Source organism: Typopeltis vanoorti, chromosome 16, assembly GCF_054136105.1.
Source record: "Typopeltis vanoorti isolate ZY-2024b chromosome 16, IOZ_Tvanoo_1.0, whole genome shotgun sequence".
Taxonomy (NCBI): Eukaryota; Metazoa; Arthropoda; class Arachnida; order Uropygi; family Thelyphonidae; genus Typopeltis; species Typopeltis vanoorti.
This window is the reverse complement of record NC_143564.1, coordinates 94,171,525-94,197,165: the sequence shown is the minus strand read 5'-3', so window position 1 is coordinate 94,197,165 and position 25,641 is coordinate 94,171,525. Positions and strand designations below refer to the sequence as shown.

General features: G+C 33.2%; 1 protein-coding gene across 2 annotated transcripts in view; it reads right to left on the bottom strand.

Moving 5' to 3' along the window:
* Positions 1 to 25,641, bottom strand: part of LOC150098186 (lachesin-like) — a 426,324-nt gene that overhangs the window by 42,129 nt on the left and 358,554 nt on the right. For both annotated transcript variants that reach the window (XM_090406556.1, XM_090406555.1), the window contains exons 4-5: positions 19,891 to 20,061; positions 6,405 to 6,533 (exon numbers count right to left, since the gene is read on the bottom strand). In XM_090406556.1, coding sequence (XP_090262682.1) covers positions 6,405 to 6,533; positions 19,891 to 20,061 — 300 coding nt within the window. The remainder of the gene's footprint in view (positions 1 to 6,404; positions 6,534 to 19,890; positions 20,062 to 25,641) is intronic.

The window sequence follows — 25,641 nt, the reverse complement described above, 5'->3', positions numbered from 1 at the left end:
TGCTTCAGTCAAATTGAGATGAATATCCGAGTCACTATGTATGATCTGAAACATCAAACACTTCCCTTCCTCTTCCATACAACACATTCCCTGAGGGCATACAGTGATAAGAGAAGAACATTTCTGGAATTCACTAAAATTATTTCCTTCTCTCTCTCTAGATAGAGAAGAGAATCCTGTCGACATTTCAGGTGAAAATGCTTATCAGCAAAATACCTGATAAACAGATTTTGTAGCAAGAATGAACCGTGAATATTTTTGATGCTCTTTTAGTATGACTTTGATACCGGTTATCAGTAGGCTTAACGATTTTCACATGAAAACATCAAGTGAATGACGTATTCAACATTCAGGATTCATGAACTTCATAGACATGTTTCTAATGAATAATTATGATTTATTCAGAGATTAAAAAAAAGATAAAATTCTTAGAAATGTTTCTTCTAAGAATTTAATGGTATAAATGTAATAAAGTGTGTCCATCACTACGCATCATCATTATCTAGATCATAAAATAAGTCTGATAGCAAATGCTTATTTTCTTTACTAAAGAAATGGATAGAACAGTGGTTGTGTTCATTTCAATGGACCCACTGTTCAATCTAATGTTTGCTTACTGCATAAATCATAGCCTACTGTTCCCATTTGGTTACAAGAATGTTCAGCATGGTGATCTCTTCACATTCTACACCAATTAGCTTTCATGTTTGGTCACCAATATGATCTTCGCATCGTGTTACGTATTCTGCGTTTCTTTGAAGAGAGAGATTCAACCTTTTCGCTAACACCTTTCAAGTTTACTTCTGATTTATGTTTACGGTCAAATTTCACCATCATTTCGCATTACGACGATAAGATTCGTTATACACACGATACTTATGTGTCTGTTTAAAAATATGCTCAGAACTGTTTGCTTTAAACCCTTTGGTCAGTCCTGAATTTAGTATCCCGAGAGTAGAATTTTCGGAACTTTTTGCTGACGCTATTGATTCAAGATATATTTCAAAGACGTTTAGTTAATTATTGGAAAGAGAATCATATCAAATTATGCAGTACACTTCATCATCCACTACTATACGTACAGTGAACATATTTGTTTGGAGAAAATAAAGGACAAATCAGAAATTGTTTCATAATAAAAAAAAAGCAGGTCGCGTTTATTTGTTTCACTAAAACTAAAAGCTTTATAACATTTATTATAAAATATAAGTATATAGCTGGCATTTTAAACAATCATATTATTACTTTAAAAATTAATTTTGATACTTTTCACAAGAATGAACTTTTTTTTAATAAATCAGGTTTGTGTTTTAAACATTCACAAAACTGTATACGATTCGTGTCAAAGTTCCATTTGGTATAAATGCATGCTTTCAATGTTTCGATTTGTAATTGGTTTTTTTTTCACTGGTCCACATTTTTTTACTAAAGAAAATACTCATTCAGTGAGGGTATTCGATCCAGGGAGATATAAGTAAAATTCAACGATTTTTAAAATGTTTTTAAAAGATACATGTTTATCTGTGAAATATTTAAAAATGTCAACCCATCTACGTTGGCAGGACTTGTCATTTTGTCGTCATTCTTCGATCTTTTCACTTGTGACATAACTTTAAATGAAGCAATGTCAAAATAAAGGACTGTCCTCTTAAAGGACGTATGGTCATCGTAACTATACGTGATTCACGATATTACTGGCATTATATGAGCTTGATTAGCAGTGAATCTGCTTTATAAACTTCAATATCTGAGTGTCTAATGCTTGCTGCTCCAGGTCCAAAATTCTCAGCAACCAGAATACTAAATTTCTCATAGAGGAAAAAAAAAGGACTAATACTAGGGATAAATAATGCGAAAACACTGCGATAGTATTCATAAACATTGTATTCTTGGTAATAACAAAGGTAATAATGGCATCTGTATCTGATGATCATTCTTGAATGTTTTAAGGATAAACCATTGTCATAGAATATCGAAGAGAAAGGCTTCAGTTTATCCTACCAAAATTATTCAAAAGGAAGATAACAAATTACTTATTTTTATATTATAAAAGGAAGTTAACAAGGAAGTTAAATTTTGCCTTTTGAGAACAGGACAATTCAGACATTTGTCACAAAATTTATCAGTGATATATCCAGTATATTTCCTATACTTGGTCTTTTAAGTCGATTACTATAAAAGCAACTCATGTTATAAGTTCTCTTAAATTGTTTAACAGCTGATATTTTTCGGATTTTATAAGCAATTTTTCCCCCTATTTCACTGCAAAGTAACAATGGATATCCAATATCCTTTCTTTTAATGATTTCAATATAAATTTAGATTTTCATGTATATTAACGATAAAACTCCCAAGATGAAGGTTATTAAACTTAAATGACATTGGTATATGAATAGTTTTCAAAATGTTTGTGAATCCGTAGCGATATAATAAAGGAAAACTATGTTGATTTTGTAGATTACAAGCAAAGTATATCGAAGACTTACTGGCAGTTCGTTTCAAAATTAAACGAGCACAAATCAACATGGGAGAAAACTAAACAGGCCATCTTAAACAGTTTAATTTGCACATCAGCTCTTCGGTTTCAATAGCTAAAACTTATTCAGTTAGGAACTGCATCAAGTTCTTTGCTTTTGCGAATGTAAGCTCAATGGATTGTCTTTTATAACATTAACGCATTTTCTATTTGCAAAACAGATTTGTATTTGCAGACTGTATTAACAGCACAGGTTTTAATCTCCAGCATTTGGTCAGTTGGAAATTAGCTGTTAATTTATTTCAGGTATATTGCTCCATTTAAAACTCAAAACAAGAAAGCCATCGGGAAGATAAATAAATGTAGTGCAATATTCCACCACGTATAAACAGGATTAATTTTAAGTTTGGTCTAAAACAATTTATTTTACAAATTAAAAGGTAATAAAGATCACGAATTCACAACTCATTTATTAATAAACAGATACCAATATCATAAATTACCTCTCTCCATTCAGCATGTTATCTAGCATTGTTTTCCTTACTCTTCCTCTGGGTCTTTTTCAATCTATTTTTTCTTCGATGGCATCTCTGATGATTCCATTCCCTCTCAGAATATGTCCGATCCAGTTTCCCTTTCTTCTTTTTATCTTCTTTAACAGACGTCTTTCTTCTTCTACTCTTTTTAAGACCTCTTCATTAGTTATTTTATCTGTCCATTTCATTTTTTCCATCCTTCTCCAAATCCACATCTCAAAGCTTTCCTAAATCTTACTTTCTTCTTTCTTCAATGTCCGAGTTTCAGCTGCATAGAGGGGAAACACTCCACACAACATTTTATTAGTCTTTTCTTTAGGTTTCTGTCAAATTTACTTCTGAATAAATTCCATTTTCTATTAATGGCACCTCTTCCCATCGCTAAAGTTAAAGATATTGAAATGTCTTTACTTAATTCAATTTTTCTCCATTTATTCTGATATCCATATTTGCCTCTTTCCTTGCTATTTTCATTACCTTTGTTTGTCTTATGTTAATTTTCATTCCATAATTGATACAGGATTCTAGTATTCTGTTCAACAGTTGTGGTCCTGTTTCAGTATTTGATAATAATACTTTGTCATCTTTGTATCTTATTGCAAATATCTGTCTACCTCCAATCTTTATTCCTTCTTCCGAATTCTCCAGTACTTCTGTTAACATTGCTTTGGAATACAATGAACAAATGCTCTAATGATTAGCAAATATTTAAAATATCCATATTTCTATTATCGAGTCTATAATATGGCTAATAGTTGTTCTATACAACGTATGTCATGGAGTAACCCATGACTATATTAGAAAAATCTCAGTTTATTTCCATTTGTGTTGTCACTTTCATACTTGTAATTCTCAATATAAAAACGACTTTTTCGTTTAATATTTTTGACTGTCAAGCCTCAAAATACTCAAATGCAATTTACCCATTTAAAAATTAGGGTGTTATTGTGGAAGCAACCATGATTATTTGGTACTGTTTGTTGTCCGTGCCATGTAAGGAGTATATTTAGATTTCTAAAGAAAAAATTCTTTTCGAATCATAATAATAAAAAAAAAAAACTGAATGATGACCTTTTATGAGCAGTGCAAGTGGAATCTCGCACTTATCGTGTACATGATTCTAAGCACAATATATATAGCACTTACTTTAAAAACGCAGTTGAAATGTAACAGCTACCAATAATGAATTAACGGGTGTTAGCCGGGTCTAAAGTAACCAGAACTTACTTTGTTTCTCCGGTATGTCACAATACCTGGTGAAATGGCGCAGGCATTAGCAAGCTTGCTGGACAAGTTAGTAGCTGTGTGTGTGTGTGTGGAGAAGGAAGGCTGCGTCTCAGTGTTATTGATCTTCAGTCATTCGAGCTCAGCGTAGTAAGTCAATAGGTTATAACAGCGCGTAGGGTTTAGAAATGTCTGAAAATGGGTAACAACGTGTTTGCATTACGCTTTTTTTTAAAATTGTAAGATGACAACGAAATATATGAATGTAAATAGCATTTGGTGATGGAAAATGTCCCTCCTAGTTACTGCAGCGAAATGGAAACACCACTGCCTGGAACCAAGACTATGAAGTGAGTATATATATATATCATAACCGTAAATTGTATGTACGTGTGTTCTCCAGTCGCAGTGGTTTAAGGAAGGGGAAAGGGGAATCTTCGACTCACTGTAGAGACAAACCCTGTTACTTCGGTACGACATGAATAACTCACCTTCACGTGTCAAAACCACTTATAAATGTTCCTCATATCCGAGAGGAAATGTGAATTCAGGCGTTTTTTTTTTTTTAAAGCCAAGGTACTCGTAATTAATCCTTCCTCCAGTGCTACAGAAGCCTTGTTATAACCAGACATGATGGGCTTGGCAATACCAAAGGGATATTACTTATATTTGTTCCATTGTTGCATTGCAGTGTTATCACAGACACACAGTCAATGATAAGCAACAGTTTTATACAGAGATTTGTTTGACTACCACGAAAGCTAATGTTATCTAGACAGAATCCTGTCTTCTCGCTGTAATTTTCACCTAAACGTGGTATATCAATAGAGAACCGATTTCCGTAACAGTCAAAAGTGCGACTTTTCTACAACTGCAAAACTTCAAGCAAAATATTTCATGACACGGACACGTTGTACGCAGAAGGGAGAATTTAAAAAATATAATGAACTTTTAAGAATTTAACGAAAGCACGCCATTTAATGACGTTTCAAGCCAATAGAAAAGCAAGCCGAGAACAATGAATATATTCTGAACAAGATGTGGTTTCAGACTATTTTAAGAGACTTGTTGGTGTATACATTAACTGGACAGATCTTGACCAGATTTCGTAATAATTGTTTTAATAGTTTACTTCATCGTTATTATTTCGAACTTCAACTTGGGCACGTTAGTCCATCTAACAAGAAAATGGTTTAAACTGTACTGGTGATCAAATTTCCATGTTGTTCTAAATATATCGCTGCAAAAATGTGTTCGTGTTTGTTTTTCAAGAAAACCAGGAGAAAAATCAAAATCGTCTTTTGAAACTGGTTAACGTGGTGCTGGTGATTTAACAATTATCAATAACAGGAGAAAAACTGTTCCAGTGTATAGCATCTCAACCCTTACGCCAACAGGTAGTTGAATTGGAATTCCACCTTATGTAGGCGAATGTCTTTAGTAAAAGATGATTTTCGTCGATTGCTTTGAAACTACATTACTGGAGAAATGTAGTTTCGAAGCGCAAAAAATGTCCGTGTTTGGTCTTTATAGCAGAGTGCCAGATTTTAGTACACCCACGGAGTATAGAATGACAGATTTCAGACTTATGTATGAAAACATCATCTACCGAAAAAAGGTTAGTAATGTCCAAACTGTATCAGAAGCTGTTCTAAATGAATACATTTAAACACATGACAGATGTTCTAAATTAATGTCTGATTGTCTACTTTGGTCTGTTGATTGTGTGTTATCTTGTTGTTGTTGCATGCGAGTGGACCAGAATCCATGTATTCTAGGGCGCGCGACATAGATGTCCGACTAAAAGCGATCCACTTTATCATTGATCACCGTTATATAATTTCTTTTGTAGGTACCATACCATAATATTATACCTAAAAAAAGCCTTTGATCCCATTTCCTACTAAACATATAATTAATTAACTATGGGAACTATCCTTACTGATATTATGATCAGTAGTTTATTTATTACAGTTTACAATAATAAGAATAAATCGCACACACTTTACAATAATAAGAATAAATCACTCACACACACACACACACACACACACACACACACACACACACACACACACACACACACACACACACACACACACACACACACACACAGTTTTCATTAATAACAAAAAACAGCTAAATTAAAAAGACGCCTCGGTACTTACAATTGACGTGTAAAATTATTCGCCTGCTCACAGAAGGTGGAACTCCATTGGAAGCAATACAGAGGTAAGCACCCATGTGTAACCTACTCACTCGAGTAATGTTCAGCTGGTTCCCATCAAACGTAGTTGCTATGGGAAAAAAGGAAGATGTTAAAACAACTGAGGTAATGGGAAAAAAAGTTCGCCAATTGTGGCAACAATGAATAACATAAAATGGGTTTAGAAACAATTACCTATTAGCAAAAAAATTAATATTTTAAATAATGTTTAGTATTATACAAAATATTATACAAATTAAGCAACGGCATTATTACAAATACCTAAATGTACTTAATTAATGTTTGAATATCTAAAGTAACACGAGACAAAAATCAGCAAACAGTGAAACAGACAAATAGTGCTTTATATTCTCTAATTACTCTATGATTTCTGTTTATTTTGTTTTGTTAAAAATCAGAAAGATTTATCTACTGGTGAGTTTATTTTTGCTAGATATTTTTCATTTATGATCAATCCATATTTACGTGAAAACTACTGTTGGGACAGGTGGTCTCGTAGAGGATGAAAAACCTAATTCTTTCAGCAGCTAATTGTTAAGATGCAATGCTCCTTTCAAACGTATGTTCAATTCCATAAGTATATTTGCAACAAAAGATGGATTTGAGTAGCTTGGAAGGAGCAGAGCATTTAAACAATTAGCTACTGAAAGTAGTACTAACAGGCGCCATACAAACGTTAAGTCATTAATGTTTGTATGGCGTTAAATTGATTATAAAGTTTAATACATTTAACAGTTCACCACACACTTTCGGCTCTGGATATTATAATAATAACTTCTGCTTGGCTACTGATGAAGGTTTAAATGCATTCCAAAAATTCCTTCACTTAAAAATAGTATCCGAATAGTTGAAATATGTTACCAGTTCAATGGGTTCTCAAGAATACAGTTGCTGTTTCTATATTCGTTTCTATTTTTCTTAGTCTGTGTCTTTTTTTTGCTGAATTTCTTAAGAATTTATTGCAGTTAATCAGTTCTTTTACTGGATTTAATTGACAATATAACATCGTCGGAATAAAATAATGAGCTGAGTTTAATATCTCCAATTTGAGGTTTTTGTATCAGACTTCATATTTACTTTCCTTCATAGGCATATATAATAAACAAGTGGGGACAGCGCACTGTCTTGTCTTAGAACTTATTTTATATCACAGCCATCTTCCTGTAAAGGAATTGGTTCGCTCAAACCATCCATCACTTCAAATTGCTGACTTACAATACGTATATATATAGATTATATATTTATATGTATAATTTCCCACTTATACCCTAAAATTGTAGTGTTGTCACCTTATCTTATGTCTTTTCCAGATCCGTAAAACGCAAATACAGATCCTGCCTTATTTACATGGTTTCTATTTATATTAAAGTCTGGCCTTAACAACCTCTATTCGTGACCATTCTCCTCTTTCTCTTACCAAAGTTTCTCTCCCACGATTTGTATTTGGTTCTTATCAAATATGCTCGCACAAATAATACTTGGAATACTCAATACGAGGATTTCTTTATAATTTTCATATTCTGATTTATTTTTTCTCCTTGCAAAATGGGCTATTAGAGCTCTATTACAAGCATCTGGAATTCAGCCTTCAAGTCCTGAATTATGCAAGGTAGCTGCTGTAAAACTTTCACATCTTCATATCTGTGATTTTACTGGTCGAAATATAAATATTCGCCGTTTATGAGGTTCATGTTTTTTTTTTTTTTAATCTCTAATAATTCATTTTCTTATTTTCAGTGTTTATTACCAGAGATGGTCACTGCGACTTAAAAATTGTGGTATGTTGTCTTTGGATGACACAATACGAATCATGCACTTGATTTCTTTTGAGTATGTAATATCTTCCAAATTTGGAAACAAAATGAACCAGCCCCTGTGTAGTTCATTCGCTTTCGTTTCGGATGGAAAAATCTGGGTTCAAATCCGCGTTAGAACGTGAAGGAATATTATACGCTTTTGAAATTAAGGTTGGGTTAAACGGTCTGATATAGAGTTTGGTAGTTTCATCTTTTTTCCTCCCAGACTCTTGTATTTTCCTTCTCAGTCTATACTTAATAGTTTTATTCACTATGCGGATAATTCAAACCCTTCACACTCACGGGCCGTCATCTCTGATTAAATTCCCCTTTGAAAACTCACATTAGATTTCAAGTGGAAATAAGATTTGAGTTCCTGTCCACGTCAGAGGTGGCATGCCATACAGTGGAAAATGAGAAAATGTTCAAATTCTGTTCATGTACGATGTAGTGAGTTCTGCTGCACAGCATGGATTATTCATGGATTATTATAGTCATTATCATAAGCAGGCGGCAATCTTACTTCCTCCCTAAAACTTCGACTTTTTATTCTACAAAGTAAACAAACTAGCCGGAGAACACGCATTGACATATACTAAGCTAATAGCGGTAATGGTTTCGGCTTTAATTCCAGTCAAATCAAACTCAAACCATACTTAGAAAGTGCACCAAACAGTACTGCTGATAGAAATGTAGCTGATGATTAAAATTGAAATTATCCTAAAAGGTTTCTCATTCTCCAAGAGACTTCCTAAGAAGGATTAAACAGAGTTTATTCACAAGTCTTTAGTTTAATTCTTGCTGCGCCTTTTATTTGGAATAAAACGAAAGAGAGAGAGAGAGAGAGAGAGAGAGAGAGAGAGAGAGAGAGAGAGAGAGAGAGAGTACAAAGTAAGAGAAGCTATTATTTTAATTTTTCTTCAAAAAGAAACTAAACTCTGATAATATAAACGTATACTGTGTTATGATTAATGTGCAGTAATAACAGTACTTAGGAGGTCGCCCGTTTTTGCTGAATGTCATTAGACATTTCTAATTTTCCAAATGGACCAGGCATTTGTGTACAGTTAAATCCACATTATCTAAAAGCACAAGAAAAAAAAAAGACAAACTTATATTGGCATAACTTTCATCAAGGGAGCCATGTACTCTTAAAATAGGCTATATATCGACTATCCAGCCAAGCGAAGTGGAAAAAAATTTCGAATCTATTCATTTCTCGGAAACATTCCTAGATGATATTAGCACAGAAGAAATAAATATCGAAATCCTATGCAGGTCAGAGCAAGAAAGAAACGAGTTTGATGATAACGCTCAGATTTTTAATTTTTATTCAATATTGTTTATTTAAGAAATGAATTATTACATGCAGTAATAAGTTAATGAAGGATTTGCGTTTGAACGCGTAAAAGACTTGTTTTCTCTCTCTTGTGGCCGATAAATTTGGAATGAATCAGAGAGAATGTAATTTAGTACGCGTTTTGATACAACAGTGACAGTCGAATACCATACAAATATGTTAACATTTGCCTTAAAATCAACGAATTCTCATATAATATATATGAGAATTCGTTGATTTCAGTTCCTTTGTAGTTTTACAAGCATTGTTGTATTTCTGATTTTTTTTTTCCAAACAAGAGATTCTTATCTGTTGAATTTGATTAAATTCTGACTCTTCAGATATACAAGCATTGCAGTTCTCGTAGAGAACAGAAAAAAAAAAGTGACAACTATTTCAACAATGCGATGGACATATTGCATCCGATGGTGTTTGAGGAGACGGTATGGGGATATTTCTTATCTTACAAGTACTGAAATACCAAAATTTATGACAATACTGAAAAGGTGAAGTTACTACGAACAAACCGTTGGCCAAGCCAGTCTTCGAATAAACAAGCCAATGTAGCAAAGGTCTCACTGGCTTGCTTATTCACCGGAATTGTAAAATCAAAATAAAAAGGATATTTATTTCAAATGTTAGATAACTGCCAGGTATAAAGATAGCACTTTCGATTTATTTCCTTGAGATTTCTTCAAAAACTAAGCATGCATTGGGGGGTTGATATTTTCCAGTTATTAGGTAATGTAGTAGAGCTTTCCCCCCCTCTTTATAATTGAGATGTTTGTGCCTTATAAAGCGTTTTGGAGAATATTTTAAACTAATCTTCAGATTATATAAATGGTTATCCATTGTATAACAGATTTGTAGGCATTTAGGAAGAACAGATTAAGAAATTATATTTTAATGTGTCTAAACTGAAAAGAAACAACATAATCTACATTTTATTAAATTTAAATACCAAAGGTAATGCGTTAAAAGCGTCCTACTAAAATTACTTGTTTTTGTCCGTTGTACATAAGGATTACATAAAAAAACAACCTCAATAAATTAACGTCATGTATCATTGCGGTATTAAGGTTGATTACACGTTGAACTGATTCTCTGCTAAAGAAAATAATAATATGGGGAAATTCCACTTTAGATATCTTAATGTATTAAAGTGGTCGGCGAAATACTTTTTCCTGTTGAAATGGCTACACCAGACAAAACGTTTCAAAGTAATATAATTAACATAAGCCTTGGCCTTTTTTAATCTTTGTTTATTATTATGAATGCTTTTTTTCCTCTCTATCTTTTTTTTAGCGAGAATTCTTGTTTTAATTTCATTACTGAAAGATGCCAGCGTATTGTTGTAGTGGCGTTCATTTCAAGGATTCTTTATTTTGAATGGTTATCTTATTTGAGTAAAAAATTGCATTTTTTTTCAGCCAATTCAATGTTTGTTGGTGACAATTCTTTTCGTCAGATGATATTATGCAGCATTCAGATTTTGCAATATCTTTATTTAAACTTCGTTTCCTAAATAATGGTTTTGGACTTCTGTGTACGATAATACAGTAATCTATAATCTACGCTTTCATATTTATTTATTTATTATTTTTTTAACTTGATGTTCCTTGAAGCAATAAGATATCAAAAATTTATCTGTTGGAGGGAGTATCACTTACTTATCCATTTCGAAGAACTATTTGTGATTATATATATATATATATATATATATATATATATATATATATATATATATATATATATATATATATATATATATATATATATATATATATATATATATATATATATATACATGTTTTTTTTTTGTTTTTTTTTTTTTCATACAACATTAATAATGCATCTAAACTTTCGTTAGGTTTGCTTGTACGGAATATTGGTAGGGATTAGATGACAAATCACAGCTGGCTTGTCTTTATTGAATTTGTTTGCAATAATATGCGTCAACAGAAACGTGCAAATGATACTTTACACCAAGTAATAGCGAGAAAAATCTTCGTAATGTACTTCTTGGCTTTGGCAACACGTTCAGGTTCGTATGTTTATCTGCAATATTCTTTTGGCGTTATCAAAATATCTGACTTGACTTAACACTCTCTCTGATGTTGTAATGTGCGCAAAAACTCCAAAGAAAGTTATAAAGAAAGGTTAAAATGAAATGTCAACATCGTATTAGAGAATTTTCATACTGATCATACACAAGGCATGCGCAAACCTTACAAGTCAAGTGAAAGCTAACATGATCAGCTTTCGATTATATATAGCTGCTCTCGATCTTCTGAATAATACAGTAGACCGAGAGCTCCGTATCTCAGTTCTATACACGAAGCCCTTTGGTCGAAAAGAACTGGGTTTGATTCCCATCCATGACGTAAGGAACACTATCTTGTCTCTTTCGACTAAAGGTGAGTTAACCGGTTCCATATGAAGGTAGACGGGGTTTTCACCCGGAAACTGGGATTTTTCGTCCCTCAGAACAAGCAACCGGCCCCGTGAACACACACTGATCTACAGCAATAAGACACTCCTGGAATAAGGATTAACTGACCTGTTCCGTAGGACTTCGGTTTCGAACGCCTGGACAGTTAAGTGTGGGTCTACATGCGAGTGTAAATGCCAGTAGACCGACGTTTATTTTTTTGCATACACTTCAACAATCGACCAATTAAATACGCAACTCATTAAGAGCATCGTATTGTCTTGTGAATAGAGACAATCTCGTTTTCCCCGCCAGATTTAAACTTAGCCAACTGAATTCAGTTGCTCGCTATTCAAATCAATATTTTCGAAGTGACATTTGGACAGTCAAACTGCAAAACATAATGTGAAGTATAATGTCAATTCATTACGTGATGATTTACGATGGGAGACCACTTACTGGAGGATCGAATTAACTTTAAAAAACGTTTTTAGGTCTTTAGAGAGGTACTGCTAGATTAACCTTAGCTTACCAGAGTGCTAAAAGTGCTATAGGTGACGAACTCGGAGCAGGTGGGATTGATAAAATATACGCATAGGGTAATAGCATTTAAATTCCAGGTTATAGTGCAAAACGTTCACATACACATTGAACTTGTTAATTGAATCTTTACAAAGAAATTTGTAAACATTTTCGTGCCTTTTTTTTACATAATACCACGGTTTCTTCCCTCCATCACAATTATATATCGACATGACTTACTAAACACGTTGGTTTATATTTCTTATAAAAATAAGCTATAATCCAACTTTGAATTATCACTTTAATGTTTGCATCGGACAGGTAAAAATGTGATACGTATATAAAATTCATATTATGTCCCATCGGAAGCGTTATATTCAACCACCAGGGGAGAGATATCAATCCTTTACCTCAAACCATATCGAATGGCAAGTGATTTAAGATATCAATTATTTCCTCTTCTCTATAATGTCATTCGGTATATCATAATCTTCCAGCAGTACTTTTCCTTTAACTGATTAGTATTGATATATACACTTGCGAAATACTTATTGAATTCATCTTCCATGTGGATCATTCAAAATTGCTAGATGAACTAATTTGGAAAATCTTGTATAGATATGTAGAAAGACATTATCCTAACCACGTTCTACATATATAGACAAGATTTTCTGATCATTCGTGGCAATTCAAATTTTTCTTTACTATCTTTAAGTTTCGTTGATGCCAGATATTGCTTATATCTATCGCACTTAATAACTGAATTTATTAGCTCAGTACGTTTTTTATAGCTTTGTTTTTCATATTTTTAAGAACTTATTTATCTAGCTGACTCGAAGTCTGTTACGAAATTTATTCGTAGGATAAATTTCAGAATTACATCATGAAAGATATCCCCAGTACTTATCCGTTTGGCATTAGCATGTCTTCCACTAAACTATTTCTCAGATAATACTTCTTAACATACCATCCAAGTTATTTTTTGTTTTGAAATTTAACTGTAGATTCTTTCTAATTATCATTTCTTTCCTGAGTTTTTATCCCCTTTCAAAATATTAAGCCCTCTGGTAGTTTCTCCTAAATGTTGCTTTAAAATAACTATCACGAATTGCTTCTAAAATTATTACCATGTGTATTTTTAATTGTTCATTCTCCGAGTAAATATATTCCACACTAAAATCCCTCTTTAATAATACTTCAGTTTTTATTATCTTTTAAGTAACTGGCCCTTAATATTATCAGTGTTTCCCCCATCATGGTAAACACTTTCAATACTTCAGACTTCGTGCTTATTATGCTTATTAAATGATTCATTTAATAAGTAATATTATAATAAAATTTAATAATTAAATGATCCATTTAAAATATTTAACCTCGTTTCTCATTTCCTAACTCATCTCTTCTTTCAAGTCCCTGTTTTAATATTTAATCCTGGAAAAATCCACATTAACAGAAAAAAACTAAATTTTCCAGACATTAGTGCTCGCTTACCTATATTATGCACACCATACTATGAAAACATCCAATATGACTCGTGTGTATTCCTAAACTTATTTTAGTACCCGAAATGACAATTCAAAAAAAGCAGTGGATAACAGAAGGGAAGTCCTCGGAGACCCTGAGAAGTGAAGACCAACTCGAGATGGCATCACTTCGAGAACCATCTCTCCCAGGTGTTTTAGACATCCCTTCTCTTTACTTAAGTATAAGCAAACAGAGTAACACACAGAAATAAGGAAGTGGAAACTAATATGTGAGTTACTGAGTCTAGATTACAGACCTCAGTAACTGTATTTGAATAAATTGTCTTAAACTCGATGGATTCACCAATATATAAATAGACACTACTGCTAACAAACCATTTCTGATTTAAGAATCATAAATGGTTTGTTAAGACATTTAAGTTTTGTTAAGACAGAGCTGACTCGGTGAGTTGGTGAATGAGAATTTTCATTGGACTGTTCTATAACTTACTGACTCGATATAAAACTGTAATGAATGTTTATTATCTACTTTTCAATTAATAATTTATACGCCACTTTGTATGGAAATACATTCCTATCAAAAATTTAAAATATTCGCGTAATTACATTGAAAAGATTCTTACAGTATATAGCTTGAAGGATATCAATAATTAATATTCATATTTTTTAAATCACTATGCGACAAAGAGACTGCATATCACAGTCCACAACAATAGATCACCCGCACGCAGTAGCATTTTCCGCGTGTATATTTAGCTGTTTTCGAAAACACTTTAAACATGCAATATTGACATTAGTATGAATGCACGTAATGCGAAATTAGCGAGTGGATCATTTTAGAGTAGCGTATATTTATTCATATATTTTATTAAAACATTGAGAAATTCGAGTGTATTATATTATATTCTTAACGAAATGCAGAATAATCATCATCCCTGGTGGATATAACGAAGGAAACACATTGTGACTGTAGGCTATGTAACAGATTACATTAAATGAGTCTGCCTGTTATTGTCACAAAACTGTTGTTTTAGAAAATGTGAATTATAGATGTCGTTTCCATAAACCACATTTACTGTATTAGCATTACAACAACCACTTACATTTACATCTATTTAATTTATTTGCTTTAATTTGAATAAGTTCTTGTTTGGTTTGTTAAATGCAAACGAAGTTCTAATGTAAAGTTTGAATTTTAATGGATATAGAATAGGAATACGCAACCATTGAAATCTAACGTAAATTCCTAAGAGATTACACAATTGTTCTGAAACTAGCAAAACATTTACTTGTTATAAGTAAACAAATTGCTTTTATATTGGTGTTTATTTTAAATTTAAATCACGTTTGGGAATTTAGAGGATATTACCGCCCCTCCTTAAATGCATTATAACCCTAATTACAGCGTTTTGTTTTCGAGTTTCATCTTAGTTTTTAGGATTTCTAAAATAATAGTTTCGAAAACCCACAAAACCACCCAACTTTCAAGAGTATCTTACTTTTTTCTTATATAAGCTATCATTCCTCGGGAAAAAAAAATCGTTTCCTTCAGTAAACAAAGGCAATTTTTGAAGGAATGAACCATTTGGCTTCCATGCTACACTCTAGGCGATTACTTGATTCGCTGAAATCCTTTCTAGTCGGCAGACCATTACAACCGACTGCTACAACTATTCACCCGACATCAGTGTGGGTTCTCCATCAAGAAAGCTATTTATATCAACAAATCCAGTGTGTCATTCTCTTGCTGGAGCGGAGTAAAGAGAGGGGTTTCTTAACTATACCAAACACGTTGCAGGAATTCTTTTCTTGTCGTAAAGGTGGACACGGTTTTCCCTTCTGCAGCACTCTTACAATCCTTTTCTTTCGTAAATTGTATTTAAGACATTCGGCATCCAAGATGTGCTATTGGAGAAAAGTTAATACCTACATAACACGCTTTCCGTATATTCTGTAGCATTTTTATAAGTAAACCCCGTTCCTTATATATAAAGGAGAAACACCTAAATGTTAGCTGGAAATATGCGGTTTGCGTTAATTATTTCTCATTTTGGATAAATCTCCAAATTACCAAATATTTTCATATAAATATGACCTAGATTTCTACTTCAACTTATGTTCTCTCAAATTTCTATAGCAATTTTCCTTACGTAACGCTGTTTCAGTTAGTACAGAATTTCTTAAAGTTTTGTTTAGAAGAAAAATATTCTGATATGCTTATTCCAGTTTAGAATACTACAAATATGTCATTGATAATAGAGAAATGCCATATCTCTAGCTGATTCTACGCGCAGTCTGTTTCTTCAATTTGTCAACGCTCCTGAGAGAGGGTGGCTCCTATTACCTTAGGAATAAATTGCAGTTAATGGGAAAAAACAAGCATGCAGTGGTTTGGATAATTTTTTTAATTAATTAATCCAAATTAATCCAAATTTGGATAAATTTGGATTAATGAGAAGGCTAATGGGATATCTGTGCTGCTGTATATATCTAAGAATCACTGAGAGTGTCATGATTACATTATTTTAAATATATATAAACTCATAGATATATGGAGGTTTTGTCTGTGGAAAAAAATAAAAAATAAATAAATATATATATATATAAAAGCCTTAGCTCGATAGATGCTGATAGAGACATTTCAATAACTGGAACACGAGCAAATGATCCTCCATGAGCAAGATCTTGAAATGGCCTTACTCATAAATTGCGAAAAACCTTTAACGGCTATTCTCCATCCCTTTGGAAAGCCTAATAAACACGGACATTTCGAAATGTCCCTTCCATTTTAATAGTGAACAAGTATATTTGTACAACATGATTAAATTAAATTGTTGTAAAGTTCTGCATTACTTCAACCTTGGTATCACCACCTCTGGGTCTGGCTCCCACTGACGAGACCTCAATAAAGGTGGAAACCAGTCTGGGTAGTGACCCTTCCCATAATTATATGGGAAGGAATAATACATAGCATTATGCATGTCAGTAAGGATATATGCTTTGTATTATGGGACACTTAGGCAAGTGATCAGAGCTTATGCCACCTTTACTACGAGTTGCCTCAGACCTGAAAATACTTCAGGCGCAAATCTAGCTTACTTGCTTGTTTGCTTACTTGAGAAAAAAGGATTAAAACCAAGTTTATAAAATTTCTTGGTATCTTTAACGTATAATACACCCAAGGTAAAATGCTTTTTACATACACTTTATATATATATATAGATAGATAGATATAAATAATAGGTTTATTCTTTTTATAGATTTATTATTATTATAGGTTTATTCTATTAGGATTAGAATTAAAATTCTTCAGAATAGAAGAGATGATGATGAGGACGAGTTTCGTTTTCCAAACGATACACGATAATATTTGTTGAAAATTAGTATGCAGATGAAATGTTCTCGTGATAGAGCATATTTACCTGTGTTCATATATAAAGGAAACCCAAGCCATATAAGTTCAATTTGTTTTTCTTAATGTAACAATTAAAAGAAATATTCGTCCATATTAGTCGTTATTATTTTCACGAGATTAGGTAATCTCGTGAAAGTAATAACTAGGATAATATAGAAGATTGGACTCATTCAGATCTACAAGAGGGTTGTACTTTTAATAAATGGATACATTTATACCGAAAAAGATTTTGCAGTCCTGAGTATAACAAAAAATATACGATGGAATGAGAAAGAGCTGATTTTAATCTTATTTCCCGAGAGAGTACTCCGGATTATTTTTGGAGGGATGTCAGAACAAAGAGCTGATTTAAAAGAGAATTCCCTTAGGAGTAAATGAGTTCTGAAAAGTGAGATTAACCAAGAGGGAATGTTTGAATCTGAAGTGATAAATTATCCGCGTATAATCCTACACTCTTGCAAATCTACTGTCAAGAGATTTTTATTATCATTATTATTACTTTTTAAATGATGACAGAATGTGAAAAGAAAGTTTTACTTGGAAGGTTTGAGAAAAGATGGAGATTTGTTTAGCCGAAGAAACTTTTATATGTTGTATATAACGATCACGTATACAGTGATTGGCTCGAAGTGCTGCACCCTACTGTCTTGAAATATTATAATTTTTCAGGACAACAGAGCAGAAAATACAATATATTTCAATAACGTTTCAAATTTAAATACACAATTTGAATTCTAATTTTAATATTAATATACGAGTACATGACGTTAGGTTTTCCAGATAGTTTCTGATGGGCTTGATTGGTGTGCCCACTGGTTTCTTATTAATCCTTTAAGAGCTTGTGCTTAAATTGCACACCAACTGTCTATTTGTATTCAAGTCTATTTGTATTCTAATTCAAGCAGTCATTTATTTTACTTTGTCCAGTGAGATGGCTTTGATAAATGATGCAAATCCATAAGCGAGAATTTCATAAGCTTTGATCAAGCGTTGTCTATTTGACGAAATTCTGAAAGAATACTTTAAATAAAAACAGTTTTAGAAGCAACTAATTTTTCTTGCCTTGGAATGAAAGTTTTCATCTAATATGTAATTTATTCTGTCTAATTTTTTAATATAATACCATTCGTGGATTAAACAAATATTGATTTTACTCGTGTTAAATGAAGCTTAAATCAATTATCAGCATGATTCCTCGTTTTTGAACCTGATCTAATTAACTGCGTATTATGCGTAAAAATGGCTAAATGCAAAATTCACCTACGTGTGATAAAGAGAGCTCCTCCATTTTTGTTTTCAAAAGGCAAGGGAAAAAACGATGATACAAACGTTTTTGGATACGTATAATGATTTGTTTATTAAATGCTACTGATTAAAATAACCACTATCTTAACAGTAATAATTATAAAAACTAAACTTGATAAAATTTGAATTTATACTAAATTCAAAACTAATAAATGCAATCAATATCTTTTCAACGAAAAGGTTGAGAGAAATGGCTGTTAGGACTCAGTAATAAGAACAATACGTATACAGGATGATTCAAAATTCCACGTACAAACTTTGAGGGGGGAGGTAGAGAACATCAAAATCAACCATATTCACATAGGAAAGCATGACCGGAAGGTACTAACAGGGACACAAAGATACAGAAATAACACAAGGCAGTAAGCAGTGTGAAAAACTTTATTAGGCGTAAGTGAACAGTTCAATAGTAGTTGGATACATAATATGGTAAACGAGGTGCATGTCTACCATCTCAGCGTTCGTAAAACGACGCATGTTCTTCGTACGCGTCGAAAGCTTGAATGAGGAAGCCCCAATTGCTCATCTGGAGCGCTGGCGAACAGCGCCACCTATCATTTTCGGATGGCGTTTCCGGTCATGCTTTCCTATGTGAATATGGTTGATTTTAATGTTCTCTACCTCCCCTCAAAGTTTATACGTGGAATTTTGAACTACCCTGTATATGCTGACTATTTTAACTTTTCCTTCCTCAATACTCAATTTGATTAGTGTGTTGTATAAGCAAAGAAATTATACTGTCCAGTCGAAATTTTATGACCACTACCGTAATAGTTAATACCGTCTTCTTCCTACTGTCAGAACTGCAAATACGGGAGGCCTATGGGAAGTCAGGATTACTTTCCACAGATCATTGAGCGTTTGGGGTAATAATAATAATAGTGTACTTACGAATACGGATTCACAATCTAAATTTCTGAAAATGTTTTAATATAACTTCATTAACACCAAGGAAAAATATTTATTGACCACCAAACGAACATAAGTCATATTTATTATAAGTGTATGTGTGCTGGTGAGTGATAGAATGAATAAACAGCGTTCTCATATACCAAATCAATACTTCGAAATAAAATGCACCAGAGAAGTATGCCGAAAGCTAAACTCTTGTTTTCAATAATATAGTTCGACTCACCTAGTATCTTCTTTCCTTGCAAGGTTCCTAAAGGAATCGGCTCATTGTCTTCTCTTCTCCATGTTACAGCAGGGGCCGGATAGCCCTTTGCTTTACACTTAAGGGAAACATTGGTTCCTTCACGTGCGATGACATCAGAACTACTTTCTGCCACTAGGATATCCGGAGGCACTAGAAATAGAGAATAACAGTTAGAGAGAGAGAGAGATGGCTTAGCAGTCTCATGCAGCTGTTTATTTAGATAAGATGCAATAGGACGAGTAGCACTAAAGTATTCAATAAGGACTGTAATTTCTGCTGGGCTATTCCGTTCTTTCTAAGCACGATATCTTTAAATAAACAGAGATAGTTTATTCGAAATATTGGGAAAAGGCTCAGTTTGCCTAATCTGGAACAGAGACACGATGTTACAGCACATCACTTGGTTCGATGTTATCAATATTGCATATACGGATTCGAATGAACTGGTAATGAGCATGACGCTCTGTCTATTTTGATTTCCACTAATCCTCAGATAAGAATAGATAAGTAAGTTTTGGGAGGACTGATGTTATCTTATGTTTGCCAGTACCTTCACTGAAAAGCTTGAAAGTAGAACTGAGCATTCATTTAATTCATTTCTTTTAGATTTTTTTACTGATCGGCATTCTGCGTTAGGCATACAATATTCACGTGAGTTAAATATTCAGTAAAGGAAAACGTGGTCTTAACCAAAGCCAGTTTCTGTAATCCAACTTTCGGAAGTGACAGCATTGTGAGTGGTTGCAGAACTTACTCCACATTTGTCACGAGTTGCCTTAGTTTTCTGTAGCATTGAAAAGCCGCAATCCTAAAAGAAAATACGTTTCTTTTCTATTGTTGGTTTATTTATTTCCCTTTGTCTTCTGATTTCCTAATCTTACACGCTCTTTAAGAGATGTTTAGTAACAACTATGCTAAAGTCGCTTTAGGGCCCCGTTTTCCAAATGATATCACTCTCCAGTTGAAAGCAGCTCTTCGATCAACCGCTGTTGTCATGAGAATAAAGATATTTCGGTTCATCTTTGCGAAGAAAAAAATAATCAAGTCGGAGAATCCCTAAAATGCGCTAATAAATGAAAAGTACGCACAGCACCGTTAGGAACACCATATACAATATTCGTATACACTCGGTTAATGTTAAATATCTCAGGATCCACGGATGCATTTCGGTTTCTTAGATCAAATTCAACTTGCTTGGATGACGTCTTCAGAATAAGATGAAGAGCGGATAGATGCCCATAATTTAAAATAAGCACTAGGTTCAAATCAGGTGTAGGAGGCGAGGAATATTTTCTATAATCTATTAATCAAAGTGATTTAAGAGCTTCTTTTTTTTTTCTTAATTCATGTTTTCCTCTCAAAAGAAAAGGTAGCCAGTGAGTACATAACAGACATACAAACCTGGTTCCTTATTTCTTTTCGTTAATCCTAATAATCCAAACCTAGCTTAGTTAAGAAAGATGCGAATACCTTCCTTCACTAAATACTAGCACTTAATTTGCTCTAAATTGTTTTGTACTAAGAGGCATGTATGTGTTGTGGATATCAAATTCGAACATTAAGTTAATAGAACAGTAGAGGTGGGTATTTCGAATATAGCTATATCGAACGGTATTGAGAACTGTTTATACTTCACAGAAATCCTTTTGATTTTATGTAAGAATGTAGGCTTTCATTGGTTATTTTACAACAAACGGATACTCCATAGCATGAATTGGTCACTTCGCAGAAGCGACCAATTCTAGATAGATAAAGGCGGTAGAATGAGAGATATCACCAGAGCACACATTTCTCATCAGTCGGACTCAACAGCAGAAAAAATGAAATGTGGTGGCTTAAAGAATGCTAATGTGGACAGTTAATCGTTGCTGAATGTAATTATTATTTCTTGTTCAAATCAGGTATGTCAGCCTACCCAAGATAATTTTACTTGGACAAAGAATCAATACATCCGGGAATTACCTTTATCTTATCCTTAGTTCACTCGCAGTACCAATATGTACTTCGTGGATGGAATTTATTTAAAAATAGTCAAAAACAAACAGACATGAATCAATCCACATTTTTCGTCCAAACCTATGAAGAGATTTCTTGTTCAACAAGAAAATAGTGAGCTCATTAACATTTGCTGTTCTTAATAACTGAGATAAAGTGGAGGAAGTTTGATTTGAAATATTTGAGAGAATGTGAAGGAGAAGAAAATCAAAACGATTTTTTTTTAAACTTTAAATTAGTTTAAATGTATTACTTTAATGTGGTTGAATTTGATCATATGATTTTCGTCCAGTGATATTAGACAAAATTCTTATGCTATAAAATTACTGAACGAATCGAATCTACGCTATCTAATCGACAGGATGTGAGCTCGAATCCCACTGTGACATGACGCTTATGAATGTATTTTAGAAGGGAGATAAGATTGGCATCGTCTGAGGTGAGATCACCGTACTTAACAGACCTGAATTAGCTTGAAATTGTTTCCGTCCTTCATGGGAAGAAATAATATAAAAGGTGATATTTCAAACTAGATATTTCGAAATAAAGTGCTTGATGTATACATTTTTTAAACTATTTTCTGTACATTATCTACAGAAAACAGATCGAAAACATTTCCTTTCCTTTTCTTAAATTTCTCACACTAATAAAAATGTTACTTCATCGCTTCATCATCATAAGCAAATCCTGTACCCGTCAACGAACTCTTGCTAGACCGCGAAGAAAACACTGAAGTTGAGCTACGACACTGACTTCTTTAATTAAAGACAATTCTTAATTAAAGAGATGAAAACAAAGGCCATCCAACTGACTGGCAGTTAACTTGGACATTATTGCTATTTCGTTTCATAAAAATAGACTTCATGATGTTTCTTGGTAACTTTTCTTCATGCATGAAAGACTGGCATCTGTGTTTCAAGTATGAGCTAAGTGGTACAGTACACTTGGCGGTTTGTCTCTATATGAGAGAATACTGCATCTGTTTTACAACTCAAAACACAATTTATAAGTTTATTACATCCCCTAAAAGTCACAATGGTTTTTATTTTGATTTCATTATTTAGAGATTTCCAAGGCTTTATTCATAAAATTTTATTGTAAGCTATTGGCTTTCCATATATAGGAAGCGCAATAATATTTCCTGATTATTTTTATTTTCATATAAACTTAATTTTTTTCCTAAGCACAAGTCCATCACACATGTCATGATCAGACATACAGTACTAACTTTTCAAAGCCATAGTTCTTTCTGAAAAGTTCTAATCCTAAAAAGTTAGCCTTGAAAAGTTCTAATCCAAACAATGTTAGCCTTTAAAAAAATTCTGATCCAAAAATGTTAACCTTGAAAAAGTTCTAATCCAAAAATGAGAGCAATTCCTGAATCTTCTTTCTATATAGAACGACTGTGTTTATACATTCGCATTCTAGATACCAGTTATGGAAATATTTTCACAATATTTAATGGTCTACGAAGGCTTCACCAGTGAATAGTTGACATAATACAGGGATGCCACTTGATTAACCGTTGCTATTTTTGTTCCAAGGCAACATTTCTATCAGGTGAGTGTAATACGAGGCATGTATGTACTGTGGATATCAAACTAGAATTTATGAGGAGAAACCATCAGCCGCATTCATATGAGGCAATTACAAGGAATGGCTTTCCAAAATATACACTAAAATCTTCTTGATTCTACAATGAGGCAAGAGTATTATGTTTCTTAATTGGGTGTGCGTAATTCTGGGCGATGTGCCTGATTTTCGATGATGAACACTTGATTTTCGGGGAGGAAAAACCCTGATAAAGATATCCTCTGACAAAGCAGTCCAATTTCATCAGCAAATTGTGTATCATATATAATAACCTAGCAGTCTTTTTTTAAGGGGAAAGTGTTATATACATTTCATTAAGTTCATGGAGTGTTTCTGATATTATTTTATATTTATTTATATTTTACTTATTTTATTATACGCTAAACAGAATTCAAAACTTTAGCGTTTTTTTTTTCTTCCAAAATAGGTATGCTTAAACTTTGGGTCACGTAAATAAGGTTTCATTAGTTAACAGATATTCTACTGCAACTGGGATTGCAATAACTGACATTATTATTGAATTAAAATACAAGGTCGTTCAAGATTAAAGTGTCATCAAAGTAGTAAAATACAACAAAGCAACGTTAAACAACTTTAATTAATCTGCAGATTTCATTGAATGAATACGAATAGCTTAAGCCAATAAGATCCATTTCACTAGTACAGTGTTTCGCTCAAAGTTTTCATAATTTTGCTTGTCCAACTTAATAGGACTCATATTCTCGATCTCAGCTGGTCATTTCAAAGTATCTGAAGCCACTTCATTGTTCTCGGCTTCGATGCAAAACTCTTGAGCGACTAGAGGCCGGAGAAACGTCAAGAGCTTGCTTGCCTGTGGAGAAGTTATCAATTTGGTCTTTTATTTGCACTCTTTGAATGATGAAAGTATCTCATCCTTTTGCTCCTGGGATTAGAGCTTAGCTTCACATATTACTGTTCGTCAAAAATTAATTAAAGGTCTGTCTGAGGGGGATGGTTCGATAGACATATGTGCACATCGGAGGTTGTCTGAGAGTGTCTTTTACATGTAGCTGAGGGGAGCGAAAGCGATGAAGATTCTGCCTGAAGTGTGAAAGAGATGCTGTCATTGTGGTGTTGTTGAAATAAAGAAATGCCTACAGAATTACACTGAAGCAACATGGCATAGGAAATTAATTCCTTTATGAGCTAAAAGTTTTGTTTCCTCCCAGATTATATTTGGGAATTAATATTTCAAAGAAGACTTTTGATCTTAAATACTAGAAGCATTTAAGAAAGTAATGAACTATTTTCAACCATAATGAGAAGTTAATGGATTGTTCCCCCAATTAACTGTGTTTGCTCACTTGGTTGCTGTTTAAAAGAAACTATACAAAGAAGTGAAGTGACAAACTGCTTTCAAGATAACAATACAATTTCTATTGTATTGTTCAATGGGATATATATTAAGATCAGCGCCTGTGTGACAAGGCCTAGCACGGTAAGAACTAAAATTGTTGTTAATTAAAAAAATACACATAATAAGAGTTTTGGCATATAAAGAAATTACATTAAGAAATGTAAGCATTTTTTCCTCTTTTCCACAAATGAATTCGACTTTACCATGTGAACGACCTTGGCCTAGTGTTTGATATGACAACCGTTAGATGCCACTACTAGCACCCAAATAGCCGCTACGCTTAGTTAATCAGAAGATGGTGTCTAGTCAACAGAAGGCGTTTTGTAATTGTACAACATTTTCATTATTAAATATAATTATTTGAAATCGGGTCATTCTTTTTGAAACACCATGTATAACAAATTAAATCTTCACAAATCAGACAGCAATATGTCTCGTGTGGCTTTCTAAAAACCTGGTCGCAAGTGGCTTGTTCACAACGCCCAAGCCGACGATGGGCAGCGAGTAAGAAAATTCCTCACAGGCATCACATTGCCACATGAATTTGAAATATAAACGTAGTGGGCTTAGCAATAGCAGTGTGATATCAGTAAATGAATGGCCATGAGGGGCTAGTAGGAAGCTGAAATTTTGTCCATAGAATTGGATATGCAACTAAAGAGTTCAATTCTATAGCACTTGTAAGTACTGTGGGGGAATAACTACGCTTTAAATAATCCGGAATGTGCTGTGGAAAACGAACATGGACCTGTTCACGTTACTTC